At 43.4% G+C, this 20,609-nt stretch overlaps 1 protein-coding gene across 7 annotated transcripts in view; it reads left to right on the forward strand.

The window, feature by feature from the left end:
• Positions 1 to 3,921: 3,921 nt before the first annotated feature.
• RIMKLB (ribosomal modification protein rimK like family member B) overlaps positions 3,922 to 20,609 on the forward strand; it is a 46,564-nt gene continuing 29,876 nt past the window's right edge. The window contains exons 1-3 of one of the 7 annotated variants that reach the window (XM_074588795.1): positions 3,922 to 4,276; positions 5,748 to 6,077; positions 12,580 to 12,800. In XM_074588795.1, coding sequence (XP_074444896.1) covers positions 12,626 to 12,800 — 175 coding nt within the window. In that variant the 5' untranslated portion in view covers positions 3,922 to 4,276; positions 5,748 to 6,077; positions 12,580 to 12,625. Of the gene's footprint in view, positions 4,277 to 4,337; positions 4,502 to 4,719; positions 4,784 to 5,556; positions 6,078 to 12,579; positions 12,801 to 20,609 lie in introns of those variants that run through there. The other 6 variants (XM_074588803.1, XM_074588760.1, XM_074588775.1 and 3 more) reach the window with 6 other exon arrangements.

Genomic DNA, 20,609 nt, shown 5'->3' on the forward strand with positions numbered 1-20,609 from the left:
AAAGAAAAAAAGAAAAAAAAAGAAAAAAAAGAAAAAAAAGAAAAAAGGGCCTTGCCTAATTCTGGGGAAGTATAACATCTACATCCAACTCAGCTGCGGTGGCAACTCTTTAAAAAGAAGTCAAAAGGTTCTGCAGCAGTGGTTGCCTCCTGAGCAATAAATTGACGCTTTCTCCTGCTCCACCTTTCTAAGAAATAGCACAAGACTTTCAGGACTTTCTCCAGACTGATTCAAGCTTCTAGATGGTGGCAAATTGTTCTAGAGATACAGGTTATCTAACCTGCTCTTTCAGCTGACTCCCGTCGTTGCTCACACTTCAGTACTCAAAGTTACTGTTTGTGCCCAGGTTCAACCCACTGCAACTGCAGCACCTCAACGAACAGTAACAGAAGGGATACAAAGCTACGATTTGCACGCGAGAGAGCCAGGAAGGCAAATGGTAGTTAGTGGGATAAATTACTACTGATAATCATAAAACCCAGCTGAATTATCCCAAGTGGTTTGAGATACAGATCAAAGGTCTTACTGTCACCACGCTGAGTGTCTTTCCTGTACTTGCAGAATTACTTTCTCTCAAATGTCTTAAAACCAAATGCATATTTGTGTGGCCAAAATGCTACATTATGGAATTTCCCAGCTGTGCAGTTCTCTTCTTTCCACAAACTGCTAACTATGTTTGGGATGTAGAGGCACCTGCCTTACAGCTTGGCTGCTTATGGAAATTAAAAAAAAATAAAATCTACTATTATTGTATTACTGTAGTTTTAGCTATATAGATCCTAATGTAGACATTTTCTTTCCTCTTTGCTTTATACTATCTTAAAAACAGCCTACCTGTAGCCAGAAGAATTCTTCCTCTGAAATGCGTGTGCATGCTAGACGATGTGCAGTGGTTGCGCACATCTTCAGCATAGTAGCGTTACCACAGTAGTTTTCTGTTAGTAAATTCCCTGTGTAAACAAACCCGTGTGCCTCACAACCTGAAATTCCGGCTTTCAGAAGTGTGAACTTGAAGCATGTGGGAAATGTGTTCCAGAAGGTGTAGAATGTAGTAATTCTGTGAAATAAGGTATTCTTTTGTTACTGTCAAAGTAACAACAATACTGTCCAGCATTTTGGTGTTACTTATTTATTTACCCTGCCGGGATTTGCCTCCTGCTCTCAAGTTGTACTTTCAGCTGGCATGTAAGCGCACCATAGTGTATTTTTCCCTATGCTGTTGTACAGAGTCAGGTGGATGGGAGCCTGGAATCCAGAAGTGGTCTCTGGCTTGTGGCCATGGACTAATGAGAAGCGATAAGTCTTGGTGAGCAACCTAAGCAGACAGGAGAGCATCAGATGATGTCTGGGTGGGTAAACGGGGATTTTGGCTGCTGACATCACCTGTGAGGTAGCCTTTTCCATAGCATACTCATGAGGCAAATAGTTTTCAGAAGAGCTGGCTGAATCACACCTGGGGTTTGGGGAGCAGGACCTGGATGCTTGCAGAACAAGATGAAGAAACATCCATACCCTTCAGTAAAGTCAGTCTTGAAGATGCCCAGTGGTGTTTGCATTGTGAGTGTTTTAACTATCAGCTATAATTTTGCAGAAGGTATACCGAAGTGGGAGTGTGGGATACTACGGTACCTCGTTCTGCAGTATGAATGAATAAACATTGCAGGGGATTTTAGGGCATTTCGTTGAGTAATATATAGGTTACTACTGTAGCAATCAGTCCCATTGTGTCAGTTAAATATTGGGGGTACGGCATGAAAGGTTTGGATGGTGCATCTTTATCCTGCAACCGCAGGTTTTACAGCCTGTCTGAAATGGTTTTGGATGTGTCGTGTGTAGATGAACTACACTGGGAAGGCAAGGGGTGTGTAAAGGGTCTGTCATTCAGATGGGAGAATTAAGGTGGTTCCGACGGAACCACCACATGCTTAAGAGGTGAAAGAAAGCAGGTCGAACTGATTACATTTGTGGCAGGATGGGTGTTTGGGAGTGTCAGACATAACCAAGTGGGTATGTCCTGTCTTTGCAAAGTCGGGAGTGAAACACGGGTTGTTGAGCAACACACACATTGTTCCCCCGGGGCACAGACTGTGTGTGCTGTATCTATGGAGGTTACGGAGGTTGGTGAAGGGGAAATTCACCCCAGACAGAATCGAGGCCGTAAGTTGAATATATTTGGGGTGTGTGGTGAAGCCTTGTGAGATCACACCTGGAGTACTGTGTCCAGTTCTGGCTTCCAGTTCATGGACTCATGGATGAGTCCAGCAAAGGGGCATGAAGATGATTAGGGCCTTGGGGCATCTTCTGGTATGAGGAAAGGCTGAGAGAGCTGGGTTTGTTCAGTGTTGAGAAGACTCAGGGACGTCTTGTCAACCTGTATAAATACCTGTCAGGGGGAGTGAAGGAGGTGGGGGCAGGCTTTGCTCCGTCATGCTGGGTGAATGGTCCTGTCTATTCAATGGACACAAACTGAAATACAAGGAAATTCCATTAAAACATGAGAATTTTTTTTTTTTTTTCCCCCTGCGAGCATGGTCAAGCAGCGTGACAGGTTGCCAAGAGAGATTGTGGAGATACTAAAAACCCGACTGGACACAGGTCTGGGCAACCTGCTCCATCTGACCCTGCTTTGAGCAGTGGGGCTGGACGAGACAGTCTCCAGAGATGGAGTCGCGGTGGGTGGAATGGCGCTCAGCATGCCACATACATGAGCGACGATCCATTTGTGTGTGGTTCGTATATGTGCCCCTCGGTGCCTGTGGGGCCATAGTGTGGGTTGGCTGTACACACGTTGGGTGTCAGACCGATCCATACCAGTGCGTATCTGGGAATTCTTGGGAATAACCTGCTAACTGTCACATTGGACTAGGCAGTTGGTTGCACCAGGACTGTCAGATACGTGACAGTTTCATGCAGGCGGCATTTTGTTTATACCGCCGAGGTGAAGGAGATGAGGCAGTTAGTGCGTATAAGGTGGCAGGCGGGGGACTTTCAAGGTGTGCCAGTTAGCAAGTAGTCGTGTGTTGTAAGTGCTGGTTCAACCATTCATGGTCGTACAGGAGGCAGGAAAGAGGAAGGAGCACTGATGCACTAGGTGTTTTTTGTCCAAAACATGCCCAGCATGTGTTCTGGGGGCAACGTGCAGTCAACGTGGCATATAGTTACTCATTATAGCCAATAAAAGGGGGTCGGCGTGGAGAAAACTGTGTAGGTGTGCCACAGAAACGGAGTAACGCTGTGTTGGTTAATACACTGCGTATGTCATGGTCGTTTGTTGCCAACAGCTATTATTTCAGAGAAATGACAGTGGCGAGAGACGATGCAGCCCCGGCTGCCTATGTCGGCCACGTGCCAGCATATGGCAGGTGGCGCGTGGGACACGTCGCACGTTTACCTGTCACACGAAGGACAACAGTTCTGGCGTCGCATGCCGTGTCCCAACAGCAGCAGAGGCGTCATGCGTTTTGCCGTAATCCCTGGCGGCACGCCTGCTGTGCGGTGGCCGGTCACCCGTGGCAGCGGGACCGTGTCCGCACCCACAAGCGGGCAGCCAGGGCGGCCAAAGGGTGGGGCGCACGGCCCGGCGCGGTGCCTGGCTGGGCGGCGCGGGCCACGCTGCTGCGGCTGGAATTGCCTCTCGCCCCGGGCCCGGGCCGGGCGTGACCAGACCTGCGGAGGGGGCAGGTGGAGGAGGGCAGTAACGGGCAGGAGGCCCCGGCCGTTAGAGGGGGGCAGCCTCGGCCTGCGCCCGCCGCGGCACCGGCTCGGTCCGGCCCGGCCCTCCGCCCTCGCGCCCCCGGGCGGCGCGCGGGGCGTTCAGCGGGAGCGCGCGGTCGCCGCTGCCCTCGCGCGGCCGCCGCCCCCCCCCCCCCCGCCCCTCCCCTCAGCGGGCGCCGACCCCGCGCGGCCGTTCGCGCCGTCGCCGCCTCAGTCGGGCGGCGGGAGCGAGCGCGGGCGGCGGCGGCGGGGGTCTCGGTGCAGGGAACAGCCGGCCTCCTCGCCCCAGCCGCGAGGAGGAGGGACACGGTGGGGGGGGGGCCGAGCGGAGCATCGTGTCGCGCCGCGTCGCCCGCTCCCCTTTAGGACTGCGCCGCCGAGCGACCGCCGCCGCCGGGGAGGAAGGGGCGAGTCTCCCCGGAGCCCTCTTGCCCCGCGGCTTCCCTTCCTGGGCCCGGCGCCGGAGGGGACGGGGGCTCCGGCGGGGCGCGAGGACCCCCGCGGATCCCCTCAGGCTGGGGCTCGGCGGTGCCCGGGGCGGGTGAGATGTCGGGCTGAGCGGGTACGAGCCCAGGGGTGGGGTCCGTCGTGCCCGGGGAGGGGGAGCCGGGGGGGGCGTGGGTGGGGGGGTGGGGGGCGGGAGGTTGGGACCGTCCCCTCAGCCGTCCCGCCCCGCCGCCGCGCTGCGCCCATGGTGATTGTGCATCCCCGGGCGCGGAGCGGGGCAGCAGCGGTCCGAGCTGCCGGCGCCTTCCCGCCGCGCCGGCCGGCCAGCCGCGGCGCCCAGGTGGGTGGCGGCGGCCGCGGCCGCTGCGGGGAAGGGGGAGCGGCGGCTGCTCGGTGTACGAGGGAGTGTGTGTGTGTGTGCGGGGCAGTGGCGGTTTCCGCGCCGCGGCTGCCGGGCGGCTGGTCGGCGCGCCTCCGCCTCGCCCGGCGCCTTCCGCCGGCGGGGTGCAGTCCTGCGTGTGCGTGGAGGTCGGCTCTTTGCCCCCGCCCTCCGGCCTTGCAGGGCCGGGCTTGCCCGCCTGCCCACGCGCGTTGGTGGGTGTCCGCAGCCGCTGCAAACGGGGTGAAAAACCGCTGCCGTGCGCGGGGGAGTGGGGGGGGGAGGGGGGGGGCAGTTTTTCACGTGGTGCAGGAGTGTGTGTGCCTGTCGTTGAGTCTTGCAGCGAAATCTTTAGAACTAGGTTTCTTGTCCTCTTTTGTTTTCTGGTGTTTAAAGAGCTAATTGCACATGGGTGATTTAACTGCCTAGGATCTACCTAGGTTCCATTTTCAAAGCATGCGACCGTTAATCTTTAACTCCATCATTTAAGCAAGCATCCTCTATACGTGTTATTTTAGGTTTTTTGGTCACTGTTTATAAACGACTGTTTTATTTTCTGTGGCAGAGTGGGGTCTAATGCATAGGAATATGTATGCATTTGACCTGAAACATACTTTTCTCCAGTCTCCTCATCTGAATGTTATTCTGGGGGAGGGATTTAAAGACTCACACAAATAAATAGGAGTAGTTTTTGTAGGTTTCAGAACTTAATTTCTTCACACGTTCACCTGTAGATACAGATTTATCTTTGAATGCACGTTCTATAGTAAAGGAACAAACTGCTTAACCTTCTGTTGTTTTTTTTTTTCCCCTTAAAATGGGTTTCTGTGGTAGTGTATTTCAGTAAATTATTTGAAGTTGCACATTTCCCCTAATTGTGTTTGTCCTGTCTTTTTCTTTTGGCTCTGCTTACCATCTTGGTCAGTACCTTAAGTTGAGATTTAGTTTATCTTTATTAGATATCTTTATTTGTTTGTTTATGTCTAATAGGGATGTTTCTCCTTTTGTCTCCTTAGGTTTTGGTGACTTCAGAGTCATTTAGGGGTTTAGCTCTGAGGAAGTAGAGACACAAGGATTGAGTCTATTTACATAGAAAGCTACAGCTCTTCACCAGTACTCTTTCCTCCTTCCCATCCTTCCTCCCCCATAGGGAAGGAAAAATTTGGGAATTATCTTGACAGTCATTTACTCCCCCTTTCCCCCTCAGAAATCCGTCTTGGTCCCTGAGGCATCTGCTAGACATTGCCCGTATTAGTACCAGGAGAACGTTGTTGTCATCATCATCATCATCATCCCTTCCTTGCTTTGGGCGCTTCAGTAGAACCTTCCCCTCCTTTGGAGTGCAGTGCAGAGAGGCACCCAGGAGACTTCCTTGCCACCCGTTTTGGTTAGTGGAGGATTCAGGAAAAGGGGTACCTAGCAAGACACGTGACCTCATTAAGGGAGCCAGAACTGAAGCAGCACTTGGCACGCTGAAGGAAGCACCCATCTTTGGCATTTTTTTTTCATCTTCCACTCCTTCCTCACCAAATTTCTGGTAAGTCTCTTCAGCCCATTCATTCATACAGTGATGTTTCCCTTCCCCCACTCCGGGCGCTGGGAGAAGCGTGCACAGAGACAGTGGGGTGGGGGAAGGGAGGAAGGAAAACTGGCTGTGTACACACGGATCGGGGGGGAGAGGGGTGTATTGTACCACATTGCAGGGAAACCTGGGCAGAGGAGGAAGAACCTCTCTTCAGAAAAGCGGCTGATGTGGGAGGAAATGTATATTTTATTTGCACGGGTGTGCGTGCACATGCAGGCAGAGTAGAGGGGGGTAAAAAAGCTGAGAGCCTGTTGTAGGAAAAAAATACTAAGACCGGAGTAGAAGGATAGCTGATGCTGACCAGCATCAGGCTGGTGTTGCAGAGAGGGAAGAGAATAGATAATTCACTGAAGATCAGGAACTGGGGTGTGTGAATGAGGAATGTGATCACCTACTTGCAAGCAGGAACATAGAGGAGGAAAGATGGGGGGTGTGGATATCTGCCTTTTAGAGGCAATTGTGCCTGGAAGGATTGCTGCTAGAGTCTTTAACGTTACTCAGTGCAAAGGTGGGGACAAGCAGATGAAAGCCATCGCAAGGAGTGCTGTTGCCTGTCTGCGGGGGTGGGGGGTTGTAGTGGGAGTGAATGGGAACGATTAATATATTCCCATATCCTTTGACTGTTGCAGTCTACAAATCTCGCAGGGAAAAGGAGGTGAATACCGTGCTATACTTTCAAAGAGGTGTTCTTGGGGTTCACCTGCCTGCAGTGACTTTACAGTCTATGATGCATGTGTAGAGGGCAGATGATAATGCAGCAGCACTGGACAGACTGCGCTGCAGCTGCTCAATATATTACATAAAATGCGTTTAAATAAATATTATAATTTTTCAGATTCTTCAAATTTTAAAAATGTGTTCAAAGATTCTCAAACAGTTATGTGACAGTCATAGGAAAACTAGCCTCTGGTAGGAAAGAGAGGAATTTTTCTTGAGGTTGTCCTTAAGCATCACTATGAAGCAGCAGTGTCAGGAATGAGTTGATTTATCTTGGATTTATTTTTTCAAAGCAATTTTAACAAGTGGTTCAATATGTCAGTTTTTATCTCTGTATATATCACCATGAATTATATTCATCATCCATATATATTTCCTTCAGGTTTTCTTCAGATGATTATCATTCTGGTATCTTTGTGTGGAAAAAAATTAATTGTGTTTTGTACTTGAAATATCTGTGAATTGTTTTCAGACCTGCTCTCCCTATGACAGAGAAAGTCATATTTCCGTGGTGTTTCAAATACTGCTCCCTTCTCACTAACATGAGGCAGAGACTTCCATGACAGCGTATGATGGATCATATGCTGGGTCATATACCAGATGACCCTTCGTTAACTGTTTAACCAGTCTGCTACCTAAGATTGACTTTGTAATTCAGATCTGCCTTGAGATGTCTCCTAAAGGAGATAACTTATGAGCATCTGCCAACTGTTCTTAGGTCTTCAGTGTCTCGAGGTGTGGCCTCCAACACGACATTCTAGAAACTGCTGTAGTGATAGAGACAATTGGTTTATTGGAAGTGTGTCCTCAGTTTCAAGCCTTAGCTAATCTGTGATAAAAAGGAAAGCAAAATCTGTGATAAAAAGGAAAAAAACCTTTTCCAACTTGAATAACACTGTTCTGAGAACAAGTATTGAGGGTTATGCATTAATGATAAATGTGAAGGTGCAGTGTTATTCGTAGTGAGGTGAGTGCTAGGAGCTATATTTTTCCTAGTTCTCCATTTCCCATGGCAGTTGTGGCTGTCAGTCTCTTTGCTCTTTCCTTCTTACTTCCATGAGATTTTTATTATCATTATCTGAGCTGTGGGTAGAGCTAGAGGTAAGCTGAAACTGAGATTAGGTTTCACTTCTCTATTAACTGCTGAACTCCACAGAGTTGTGTGGATTTGTGTGGATACTGCATAGTGCTGTAACTGAGGGCAAAAGTCTGAGCCAAGGTTTAAAAAAAGAGGTGATTCTGGGAGGGGCTAACGGTATTAATTGTTACATGAACTTGTTTCCCAGATCTCACTATAGGCAATGGGAGTGTGCTACAACATCAGATTGCAAGTTGAGCAGTTGAGACAGCTAGATGTCATTGATGCCTAATGCTACAAAACATCTGGGATTCCATTTGCCATTCCTATAGGGAAGAAACATCCCAGTGCTTTTAATTTACAAGGGTATTGAGTAGTTACATTCTGAATAGAAAGGATACAGAATGATCTTTTTGCGTACTAGATTCTTTTTTATGTCACTAATTTCTCAATAATACATAAGTTAATTAGTATCTCCTAATAATTGGTTTCTTGTTTCAATTTAGGGGAAAATACATCATGATGAAAAAGAAAAAGAGGCTAGTCTAGTTTATCCTGCTTTTGGGTGTTGAAGACAGACAAGGAGCAAACGGATGATGGCGGGCAGTTTCCCATTCCTGGAGGCAGGTCTCTAAGGCGCTCTCTGTGAAGAGAAGACCCTTTCAAGGGAAAAATGGGTGGTCTTCAGAGAAGATTTCCACATCTCTCTAGACAGCTGAATTCCCTATTATGTCAATAAAACATATTCGCATTTAATGTAAAGTAGAGAAGTAACACAGTGAATGCTTTTGTTAGAACAGCTGCTAAGGGTGTATTACAGATTCAAGGAATGCAGGAGGAAATACGTTTGCATGTGATGGGGAGGAAGCTGCTGTGTGAATGCCAGAATAAAGCCTAGCTTAAGCAATACAGGGATGTCACAGCTCAAAGTTGAGGTGAGCCTTCCATTCCCTCTATAAATTGCTAAGAATCTGTTCCACACAGTGTCTTTCTGATTCAGATGCAGCAGTGACTGCTTGGCTGGCGTGACACATAATTAGTTTGATTTTTATCACAGAGCTTTTACTTTGCTGCCCTTTTACCTCTCCGAGCCTGTTTTATGCAGTTCAGTTTATGATGTTTTTATCACTTCGTAAATCTTTTAGTTATTGAAAGATTGTAGTTACATTGACCATAGTAGGTTTGAGTGCAAACTGCATGTCAGTGGGTCATCTTGAAGACATTTTAACATCTGCTCTTCCCTTTATATATACTATACTTATTTTGCAATAGATGCTCTCGTGGATTAGAAAGTATTCTATGCACACCCCGCGTTGTCTGAGGCAGTGTCTTTTAGATTGAAATGGGTGGAGTTGGCTTTCAGGGAAAAATTCTGGAAATCATATCCAACTCGAGAGCTTAATGCTGTTGTGCATCTGACTGCAAGCAAGCTTTCCTCCTACAGACCATTTTCTTGAGAATGTGGGAGGGATTGTTAAGATGTTTGGGTTAATAGGGTAAATTGCATGTTTTGTGTTCTGTGAGACTTCTTACACAATCAAAATAGGGATTATAAAGAGAGGCTGAACTGGCAAGTAGATTCCATTTTTAGGAGCAGAATGTTAGTGTGAAAAGGATATTTCTCTAGGTGCAAAAAAAGTGGTGCTGCGTTGGAGGGCAAGCAACCTCTGCCTCTGCCCCTGGTTTGTACTAAAGTAAGCTTCTTAATCTTGACCTCCAGAACTGAAGTTGTTACCTGCCTGCTTCACGATGAATGCGAGCCTTTATATATAAAGTTCTAAAACTTTTTAAGATTTAGAGGAAATGAGACATAATAGTAGGAGGGAGGTGAATACCCATACCCAAGGTGTTTTTTATATGCCGTCTGGTTTAATGTGCTAATTGAGATATCTGGATGGCTCTTTTTGATGATGTTGTAGCTCCTTTCAAAAATAGAAGAAAGATGGAGGAAAGAAAAGGATATCCCTTTTTTTCTTTCTTCTTCAATCCTTTGCTGATTTTTAAGAAAGAAAGTGCTGAAAAGGCAACTGGGGAGACATGACGGCACAGTCTCTGCAGGTTTAAGGGGGTGGAGGTGGAGCCATGTAGAAAAGAGATTTGAGAAAAATGGGAGCAAATCCCTGTTGGGAATGAAAACAAGGGTTAGTAGCAAGCAAAATGGCGGGAAGGCTGCCAAAAAGAAAATACTTGTATCTTTGCACCGGTGTTAGAACCAGTACAAGGAAAAAAAACAGACAACCCCCAAAAACCCAAGCAGACTGAAAATCTGTAATAGCTTCTGATTTTATTTTTTTTAAAAATTATGATAAAGTCTGTCTAGTATCTTTTTTTATATACTCATTGTTCTATAGCTCAATTTTTAAAATGAGATAGGCTAGCCTGTTAGGTAGAGCTGCTTTTCAAAAGAGAGGCGGTAGGTGGGGCTGTTTGGTCTCCCCAGTCGTGCAAGCAAGTAGCAGGAATAAAGGTAAATTGACAAGAAGCCTTCTGAACTGTGCCGTAGCAGTGACATTTCTGAAAAATAGAGCTTGTCCCAATTCTTAGCTGAGGATGTTGTTCCAGGAAGTTTTCGGTAAACTACCATGTAGAGAAATCCATTGTTGAAAGAGCCAAAAGTGGGGCAGGATCTGACAGTGGTCAGCCATTGCAAGCCCAGGCCTCACCTTGCCCTTTTCACTTTCAGCTGCTTTGAAGAAAAAAGGGATTATTTGAAATATCAAAAGATATTCTTTACAACCTCCCATACCCCTGTTCCTGCAGGGAACAAACATTCCTTATCCTGCTTTACCTTGGGCGTCTTTACTGCTGTCAAGGGCAGGTCTGCATCTGTGATTGCCTTTTCCTAGCTTCTGCTTACTTTCAGTCTGTCAGTATGAAGAACTTTAGTCCTTGGCTTTATTGTTGCTCCTCATTTACCAAAGCAATGGAAAAAAAGCCACAGTCTTTGCATGTTGTCATTATGGTTCTCAGGACCAGGAATAAAAATGGCCACTTAAAATTTTATATTCTTGTTAAGAAAAAGCTGTGCTAGTAGAAAAAGCTTCTTTAATTAAAAAAAGATAAACTGGCTTGCTCTTATGGTTGTAACAAAACAATCCTTTAGTCCCAAGACCTGCTGCAGAAATTAGAATTCTTTGTCATATTAAATGAAAGCAGCTGTGTACCTATGATCTCTCTGCTTTTACATTTTCTATTGACATTAGGTCCTGTCATCAGGACTACCAGGCAAAACTCCTGTTTCTGTCCCAGAGTTCAATTCTGTTTGAGAGTCATGTAAGCTGTATTGGTGAAAACAATGATTTCTCCCTCCTTATTTTAATGTGAAAGTTTAAAATGTGTCACAGGAAACACCTCTCTTTTTCTCCAGAATTCTTGTTCTCTACACCATGCTGCTTCTTGTTTTTTCTTGTGTAGATGAGTAGTCCATTAACGTACCTGTAATTGTTTTGAAGCTTTTAAGATATTTTAGTATATAGTCAAAAATGGTCCAGGTCCTCTGTATTCAAAGCAAAGCTGAACTCATGCCTGCGCAGAAGTGTCTTGCCGACGCTGCAAAATTTAATACGCATGTGCAAAAAGGCTTTTTGGTCTTCCTAATGAATATGTAAGCCTAGGTGGAGTTATGTATTAGGTAGGTGGAATTAAGAGAATCTTCTGCGTATAAATAATGAGTGAATGTCCCCAGTAAGGCGTGCTAGATTTGTGGGTTTTCCCCCTAGCACCCAACGTTGAATAAAGCAATATCTCCTCTCTAAACTACTTTTGGTTTCAAGAGCTTTTATTTCAGGTAACACTATCATGTCTACCACCATTGAAATTCTTCAATTCGAACTGTTTTTTCTGGTTTTGGTGCTGAATTCATTAGTGCTCTTTATGCCTAAAGATGATTTTTTTAAAAAATCTCTTGGAGCAAGAGAGGGCTAGAACTGAGATTCAAACCTTGAGTTTGTTTTAGGTTACATTTGTTAATGTTCGGTATTCTTAACATTTTGTTGATGCTCCTTATTCCGTTCGTTTTTCCATGTTTGGGATAATACTAAATGTATTTCACAGTGGTTGTGAAATATTTGTAAGCAAATCAGTCTTGAAATACCTATGTGGAAAATTCTGTTTTAATGGCTTTCTTCCTTTCTTCTGGATTGCATTTTTAACACAAAGAATTTGGCACACACTGTTGTCTTCCATATATGGTGGAAAGGGATACCTCAAGTCTGTCACCAGTGTTTTAGCAGTACCTAGGAGAGGGGCTGAGTTATTTCCAATTGTAAGGAATTACCCAGTTGTGCAGTTGAAATTCTGACCTTCAGAGATGGCCATCCAAAACAGTTTCAGTCCTTAGTACTGTCAAGAAAGGGGAATGCTACTACCAGTGCCAGTAGTTACGTGAAGTGTGTACTTTTGGATGAAAATAGGATGAGGACCGAGACCTGATTTTTAGCAATGTAAATGGATTTGTTTCTGTTGTTGTTAGTTCTGTTGCAGATTAGGCATACTTTCACACTAATCCGTTGCAGATTAGGTGTATTTTCCCACTTGAAGGTTGGAAGTTGCACTCCACTGAAAAGGACTTGTGCAGGGGGAGTAGGACTTGGTACTGTGGGGAACATGAAGATAGGAGCCTATGTACTCTAACAGAATCTCGTCTTCTCCACCATCTAGAAGTTCCATTGAAAGGAAACGTTGAAGGTTGCAAGACAAGTCCAAGATGTGCAGTTCAGTTGCTCCCAGGCTGTGGTTCTTAACAGACCGTCGCATCAGAGAAGATTACCCTCAGCAGGAGATCCTGAGAGCACTGAAGGCCAAGTGCTGTGAAGAGGAGCTAGATTTCCGGGCCTTGGTGATGGATGAAGTGGTGCTGACCATTGAGGATGGAAATCTTGGTGAGAATTAGCTAAGGCTGGGAATGTGCTGAAAGGGTGCTTGGAAAAAGATTGTAAAACGGAGCATCTGTACTCTTTAATAATGAATTCCATGTGGCCAGGCTACCATACATCATCTAAGTCTTGTAGATGTACATGGTATCATGTTCTTTAGCATTTATTGTGATAATCAAATATAATTGTTAACTTTGCTAATTTGTGTTAGAACTATTTTTGCCTTCCCCCTGTAGAACAGAGAGGAAGGTTGCTTTAGTTTGTTGATTCCAGGATAAGGACTATAGGACCTCTGAATGAGGAAGAAATTATGGAGTTTCATTTTGCATCGGTACTTGAAGTTTATGGGCTACATTTAAGAGTTTCGGGGGCACTTTTTTCTTCTGTTTGTGTTCTGATTTGAAGACAGCAAACACATTTGAAGTAAACGAAAAGGAATTTTCAATGGATGGTACAAGTTGTCATGGACCTAGAGGTAATAATGTGACATAACTAAAGCATGCTGCTGTATGGATGTGTAATTATGTCTATGCCAAAAAAGGACGGGGCTGAAAAACAAAGTATGTGCATCAGAATAATTTGAACTATTACTACAACTTGGTGTTTTAAACTAACGTGTGAGATTTCTGTTCTGTTTACCGATTAGCTTTTTTTTCCTGTGGCGATTAAAAAAAGGAAAAGCAAGACATTAAGGTGTTTTAGAGATGTTAAGTAAAATGATTCCATAGATCATAAGTTTATGTTATAGGAAGAATATTAATACCACCAATTCAAGCTTCGTAACACTTACTATTATAACTTTTTTTTTTTAACTTTTTAATTTGGATTTCCTAAAGGAAGGATGCTGTAGTGTTGTTTTTTACCTTTACCTCTTCCATTTATCTTCCTCGTATATCAGTCAAAAAATACCACTGGAGATCCAGGGAAGAATTACATTTCTGAAAGTTGTATTAGAATAATTGTGTGTGGGAAGAAAATATAGAAGTACTGTCAGCCCTGAAGGAAAGGCTGCCTTTTGACCTTATATCTTATTCCTTATTTGGGAATCTGTCCAGGAGGGAAATCTTAAAACTGACTCTGGGGAAGAACTTTGGTCAGAATTTGTACATGATTGTAGCATGAATCAATCAAGCCTGAAACAAATGCATGGGAAAAAAGGATTTTTGATTTTGATATTACTGAACCTTTTTATGTATTTTGCCTTTTATTCTGAGGTGTCTATGATTTTTATCAGAGACTTGAAAGTCTGTAGGATGTCTTCAAATCAAGGCAACTTCTCATCAGAAAGTCTAAACATCTTATTGCTCTTAGTATGCTGTCATTTGCACACCGTGTTCTGCAAAGGCAGCCATCCTGGACTGTAGCTGCAGACACTAAGATGCATAGTCGGTCCTTCAGCATTTCAGTATTGTTTTTATTTCTTGTTGATGTTTTCTTCTTTCATGTCTTCTGTCTGTTTTGGGGGAATTAAATATGGCAAGCGTGAATTGTTGGCCTTTCTGCTCTCTTCCATTTAATGTCTCCTAATGCTGCATCTATTCCAAGAAGAAAAGATAAAATATGCAAGCTGAAAAACCAATACTGAGGAATGTGTAGTACAAGAATGAGAAAACTTCAGGAAATGACTAGAAAGAGAATGCAAAAAAATGGAAATGATTTTCATAGAAAATGTTCATTCAAAACTATGTAAATAAATGACCTTTTTGAAAAGGAGTAAGATAAAAATGCTGAAAGATTGCAGATAGAAATTTCCTTATAAATAATCTGGACTGACTAATTATGATTTTTTTTTTTGGGGGGGGTGGGGGGTGGTGGTGGAATTGCCTTAAAGAATTCGTACTGTTAGAGAGAGATGAAAAATAGAAAAATCTTCCGAAAAATCTTCTCTTTTAATTCTCCAGTTTTCTTTTTCCTAGTGTTTGCTCATATGTTGTCATACAGATTTCTGGTGGAGGACACAAGCAAAAGTTTTCTGTTTCATTTTCCTTGTAAAGTCTTCAGTTGTCCTAGGAAAAGGTGTCCTGGAACAAAATCCAGGAGGTAGTGCATTCTCTACCCTTTCAGTTATCTACTGTTGTGTAAGGGGTCCAGGTTGAGTAAAATTTTGTACGACATAGAGGGTTTGATGAAGAGACTGTGTCTTTGGTGGTAATAGCCTGCTTTTGCTTCCGGTTCTACCGTTATTTGTCTTGAAAGCTTAGCAATACAGGGCTCAGACTCTGATGCTAATACAAGGATTTGGAGGAAGTAATAGGTTTTCACGTACTCGCACTTGTGATTGGACCTTTTTTTGTCCTTTGAAACCTAGGCAATTTCTTAAGTAAATTGTTAAATGAATGTTAACTTTATGAAGTCAAGTTGGAAATAACAGGATGTTATTTAAAACTTGAAAAATGTGTTATTTCTGTAGATTATATGATCAGTGATACTTCTTTGTGGACTTGCTGACTGTTAGGAACATGGCTGAAGACTTCGGAGACCAAAATTTAAGCATAGGACATTAAAAAGCTTGAAATGATTTACCTTACAGAGGTAAAACAGAGTGGAAAAGACACTTCTAAACTTAGGAAAATTGAGCAGAACAGTGGGATACATACCAAAATTGAAAATTGGCCCTTCAGCCAATTAAGCGGTGTATTCTTTGACGGTAGAGCACATTGATTTAAATATCACTGAAGCCCAGAGTGAAGGACAGATGTAGAAAACTTTGGCGATTCTCAGTCTCTTTTCTGTATATGTCAGAGAATGATAAGATTAGCTGTGTACCTGACATGGCCAAAGTGAGAGGGAGAGGAGGGTTATTTCAGTAAGTGGACACAGCTGTACCAACTCTTTGGGTCACTCTTGCTGTACTGCAGGGTTGGATGGGAAGCGTGTCTGGGTTGCCAGGCAAGCCAACGAGTGTAGCCCCAGCAGTTCCTGCTGGTTCCTTCTGCATCTGAAATTTGGGATGACCCAGAATCGCAAGCACGTCCCCAGCCCCAGCATTTCTGGCCACATGATGAACCTGCGTGCAGCTCAAGATCCATGTTAGTTGCCTCAACACAACATGAGTCCAGAAATGATTGTAAATGAGATGAGATGTAAGAGATGTAGAATTAAAGTTTTTCCTTTAAGTTTAGAAGGAAACTCTTAAACTGATTTATGCATGAACTGTTTTGTAAATAGTTTAAGTTCGTCAAATAGTTTTTGAAAATAACTATGATTCATCTCTTACTTAAGTAAGTGCTACTGCATACCTGCTTACCTGAGCCATGCATGCATTCCTGTTTCCTTTGCACACTGGCACTAGTACTCTGTAGATCTCCAAGGCAAATGCTGAGTTAAAATCAGTGGACAAGTCCAGCTGCATAAAACAATGAATATTTTTCTGCTTCTTTGATGGGCTGAACCTGCTGAAATGGTTACTGAATCAGATGTGCATAACATTGGACAGGAGTGGAGAGGAATGCATGTATGAAAAAAAGTGGAGGTTGATACTGCGGCTGTTTTGATTTAAACGGCTCAAAGTATGGTATGGCTGTAGCCTAAGAAAGATTCTTAGGAGAGCTAAATTATTGAAGCTAAACCAGTCTAGTATGATCTACTGCAGAATGGAGCAGCCGCGTTGCTCTTGTCCCTTTCCAGCCTTGCTATTGCAGCTTGCCTTCTATAAGGACTTCATGTCCGTCTTGGCTTGCTTTCATATTGTAGCTAAACTAATCTAATTCAAAAAAAGGTTGACCAAATTCTCTGCTCTTTTGCAGGATCTGGCATTTGTGTGAGTTGAGTTGTCTAATCCAATGGAACACTAACTCTGCCCAAATAATTAACAATTTTCTGTTGAAATAGCTTGCTGCATCAACTCATTTTGCAGTCACAGAACTGCTAGCTCTAGTACACAAGAGCAGAGGAGAATGGGATTGCTCTTTTAGGGAATGGCTTGTATTATGTTGATTTAGTTGTAGCTTCAAGGCATACTTTAAAACAAATTTTCTTTTGGGTGAGATGCTTGATAGTGTCAGCTTTAGGATTTTGTGTGTGTGTTTCTTTGAAGCATCTGGTATTTACTGCTGTAGGGAAAGCACTGGATTACTAAATTAAATGGCTAGTTGCCTAATGTAGTTTGGCGATTCCTATATTCATTTGAAATAAATAGCAGGTAATTTTAACAAAGCTCTGCATGACGTTTTCAGATGCACATCTGAAGTCTTAAAAGTGAGTCCCTTTAAAATGTGTAATTTTAAACTGTTTATCTAAGTTTGCCATTGAAATGATATAACAGGCTTGGGAAATTTGAAACTGGACAAATTAAAGCTTGTGAGCCAGAGTGTGTGGGGTAGAATGGGGGGTAGAGGTGGAGGAAGCCTGTAGGGAATAAGCATGCTGTGAGACTTAGTGGACAAAACCATAATTCATTGTTTGTCTTCTCTTTCTGAGTAGAGCCCTCTTTTTCTTCTCACCTGGGTCTAGGACTTATCAGTAACCTTTCTCACAGACTACACACCTTATCTGTAGGGAAACACAGTTCAAGAACTGCTTGTTCATTGGTGAAGAATGTGCTAGGGAAGTTTGGATCTTTCCTTCATTAAAATTATATACAAGAATGTCTTCACTAAAATTCTTTGCTATGAGAATAGCAGAAGTTTGAGATCCCTGAGCCAGCAGCTTCCCAGTTCCTTTATTGGGGCCTACAGGAAGGATGGGGAGGGACTCTTTATCAGGGAGTGTAGTGATAGGACGAGGGGTAACGGCCTCAAACTGAAAGAGGGTAGATTTAGATTGGATATCAAGAAGAAATTCTTTACTGTGAGGGTGGTGAGGCACTGGAACAGGTTGCCCAGGGAAGTTGTGGATGCCCCATCCCTGTAAGTGTTCAAGGCCAGGCTGGATGGGGCTTTGAGTAGCCTGGTCTAGTGGGAGGTGTCCCTGCCCAGGGAAGACGGGTTGGAACTAGATGATCTTTAAGGTCCCTTCCAACCTAAACCATTCTGTGATTGTAGCTTTTTGGAATCTTCATATTTTCTGGTACTGTCCTGTGAAGGAAGATGGTTTTGAGGAAAATTGCTTTCATGAGCTTTCAGCTGTTAAAGATGCTGGAGTGAGTGGAACTGGAGTGTCCTAAAACATAAAACGAAGTGTGAACTTTTCCTAGACTTCCTTGAATTTTCCTTTGGGAACATAAAAACAAGTGATCAGCCTAGGTGAGGAATAAAAAGGACATGATAGTCATCTGTTCATAAATAGTACTACTTTGTGCATGGTCAGCTGGCTTTTCTTAAGTCAGATGGATGACATCTGGGAACTGATCTCTCTTGTTTTTGCAGAGAAAGTGTTTAGAAGATAGATTCCTTTAACTTGGTAAAGGTTGCTGGTGTGCTGCTTTAGGCATTTGGCTTTCCTATGTGGGCCTGAAATTTGCAATATTAGTCCCATTTAAACCTTAAATCCTGCAAAATCTGATTTTGTTTCACATGATCTGTCCTTCATTTGTAATTTGGTCTGAAATAGTAACGAATAGTTGTGATCTTTGATTATTTTTTTTTTCCCCTCACACTGGGTTAGATAGCGTTGGAAATAAGCATGGAGGAATCAGGATATTTGAAAGATTTCTGTGAAGTATAGAAAGCTTGAGGAAAAAGGGTAAGGTTGAATAACAAATAACTCTGTTTTTGGTGTAACGGTAAGAAAAGCTACTCTATCAGCTACATCCATGGTAAGAGAGGACTTTTACACCTACAAAACAATTGCTGTATCAGAATATCAAAACTTAATATTTTTGAATCATCTTAAGTCACCTAAAGACTGCCTTCTGTCACACAGGAGGAAACATAATCCCCTCCTCTTCCTGCTGGCTGTTTCGGCAGTCCCCTGGCATTTGTTAGTCCAGCAGTGCACCTTACTGTAAGAGCTTTTCCTGCGGTGTGCTGCAAATGCCTCTGGGAGTGATGGAGCAGAGGCAACTGGCCTTGGCAAGGTGCCTTGTTGAGCACTGCAGCATTGGCCTGTTTCCTGCTACTAACAGCAGCCAGAGCAACCATTACTTCCTCTGCAGAGTTGGGAAATTGGTTTGTAACTCAATAGTGAGAGCTGGAGAAGAAACTGCATTGTGTACAAAGGACTGGAAGGCAGTTAGACATGAAGTGAATTGTGTGTGGTTGACAGTGCTGGGCTCAGAACCACTAGAAACTGTTTATGATGTTCTTTCATTGTGGAAACTGATCACTTGCCAGTCTGATTGATGTTAAACCTTATTGAGCCACAAGCATTACTAGTAGGCAGTTATGGACTATATAGAGGGGATTCTGGAATGGTAGCAGTGTTTAGAGGTAGATCACTATGTGACCACCTCAACATTAAATACCTCAGACATTTCTAGTAGAAAAAAACAGCAATTCAATCATTTGCTTTATTATCATAGAAACAAATTTTAGTAACGGCGTATTTCAATAGCTGCCACATGTTTTAGGAAGAATTGGGTTTTTTTCAGAACTGTGACGCCAAACACAACTTTCTTATGATGCATATGGGAAGAAAGGATTTATACTCTGTGACCCTGGGTGTCCTTGCAGTTTTCTTCCTTACTATCAGGAATTTCTGTACTTACATGAATGGTCGCCTGTTATCTCAAGCTGTTGCTAAATAATGAAAGCTAACAATGAATTTGATCTTCTCAGAATCCTTCTGTTTCTTCAGGAATTATCAGTATGTCATCAGTGGTAGATATGGGCTCAGTTCAAAGCTACCTTTGCAATGTGGAAAGGTAGGAATATTTCTGCAGGGAAGTGTTTTATTACGGTCATTTCAGAAGGCTATGTTAAGGACTGAAGTTTTTCATTTGCACGTGTTCCAGAATAGTCAGCCAGGAAAATCAGACTTGTCGGGCACATCATCTTGAACATACATGCATGTCACCATATCTGAAAATGCCAGAAAGCATTGCCAGATTTTTAATTGTTGTAAGAATTCTCAGGAATGGCCATCTGGAGGAAAAAAAATGTAAAAAAGACAAAAGCAAGATGAAAGAGGTGTTAACATACATCACAGTCAAGAAATTAAAATTAACCTAACGTTTCACAAGACAGTTGTTATAACTGGCTGGGGATTTCTGTGTAATTTTTCCAACAGTCCCTGTTCCAGTGCTGTGTCACCTACACGAATTGTGTGGCACAATTTTCTGAGCAGTTACATTGTGAACCAGGTCTGCATGCTGGTGTAGTTTTAAACCAAATCAGCCTCTTCTTGGTGGAGTGTTTTTTTTTTGTTTTTTTTTGTCCTCCAAGGCAGGGGGTGACACAACTGCACAAACGGTAGTGTGCTGTAGCACTTAAATCAGGAGGGCAAAGCGTGTGTGTCAGGGTTGAGAGGTTAGAAGATACCACAAGTGTTAATACCACAAGTATTGATGTGAAAAACTTACCTTGTGAAACTGGCAGCCATGCTTGTTTTACTAAATTTGTGATAAGTACTCTATTACCTGTTCTTTAAGCAATGACAGTAGCTTCGGTTTTCTCCACCTTTTCTCCCAAGTCTAGTTGTTACCCATGTTGAGATGGGTCTTCCAGTGTGCAGACTTGTGTTTTAACTCATATCGACTTCTAGGACTTCCAGTGGCTGTGGACAAGTCCCTTTATTTTCTTATTCTCATAAACTATGTCTATAAAATGTGGTAAAATACTGGTTTCAAGAATTACACTTTCCTTTTTTATCTTCTCTTTGCTGCATGAAAAGACTGAAATGAAAAGAAGAACCAAAAAAGAAAATTGTCTTTTTTTTTTCCCTTATATTGAAAATAATTAACATTGTGATGGTGTCCTTTTAATGATTGTTCTTTGA

Source organism: Larus michahellis, chromosome 1 (genome assembly GCF_964199755.1).
Source record: "Larus michahellis chromosome 1, bLarMic1.1, whole genome shotgun sequence".
Classification (NCBI taxonomy): domain Eukaryota; kingdom Metazoa; phylum Chordata; class Aves; order Charadriiformes; family Laridae; genus Larus; species Larus michahellis.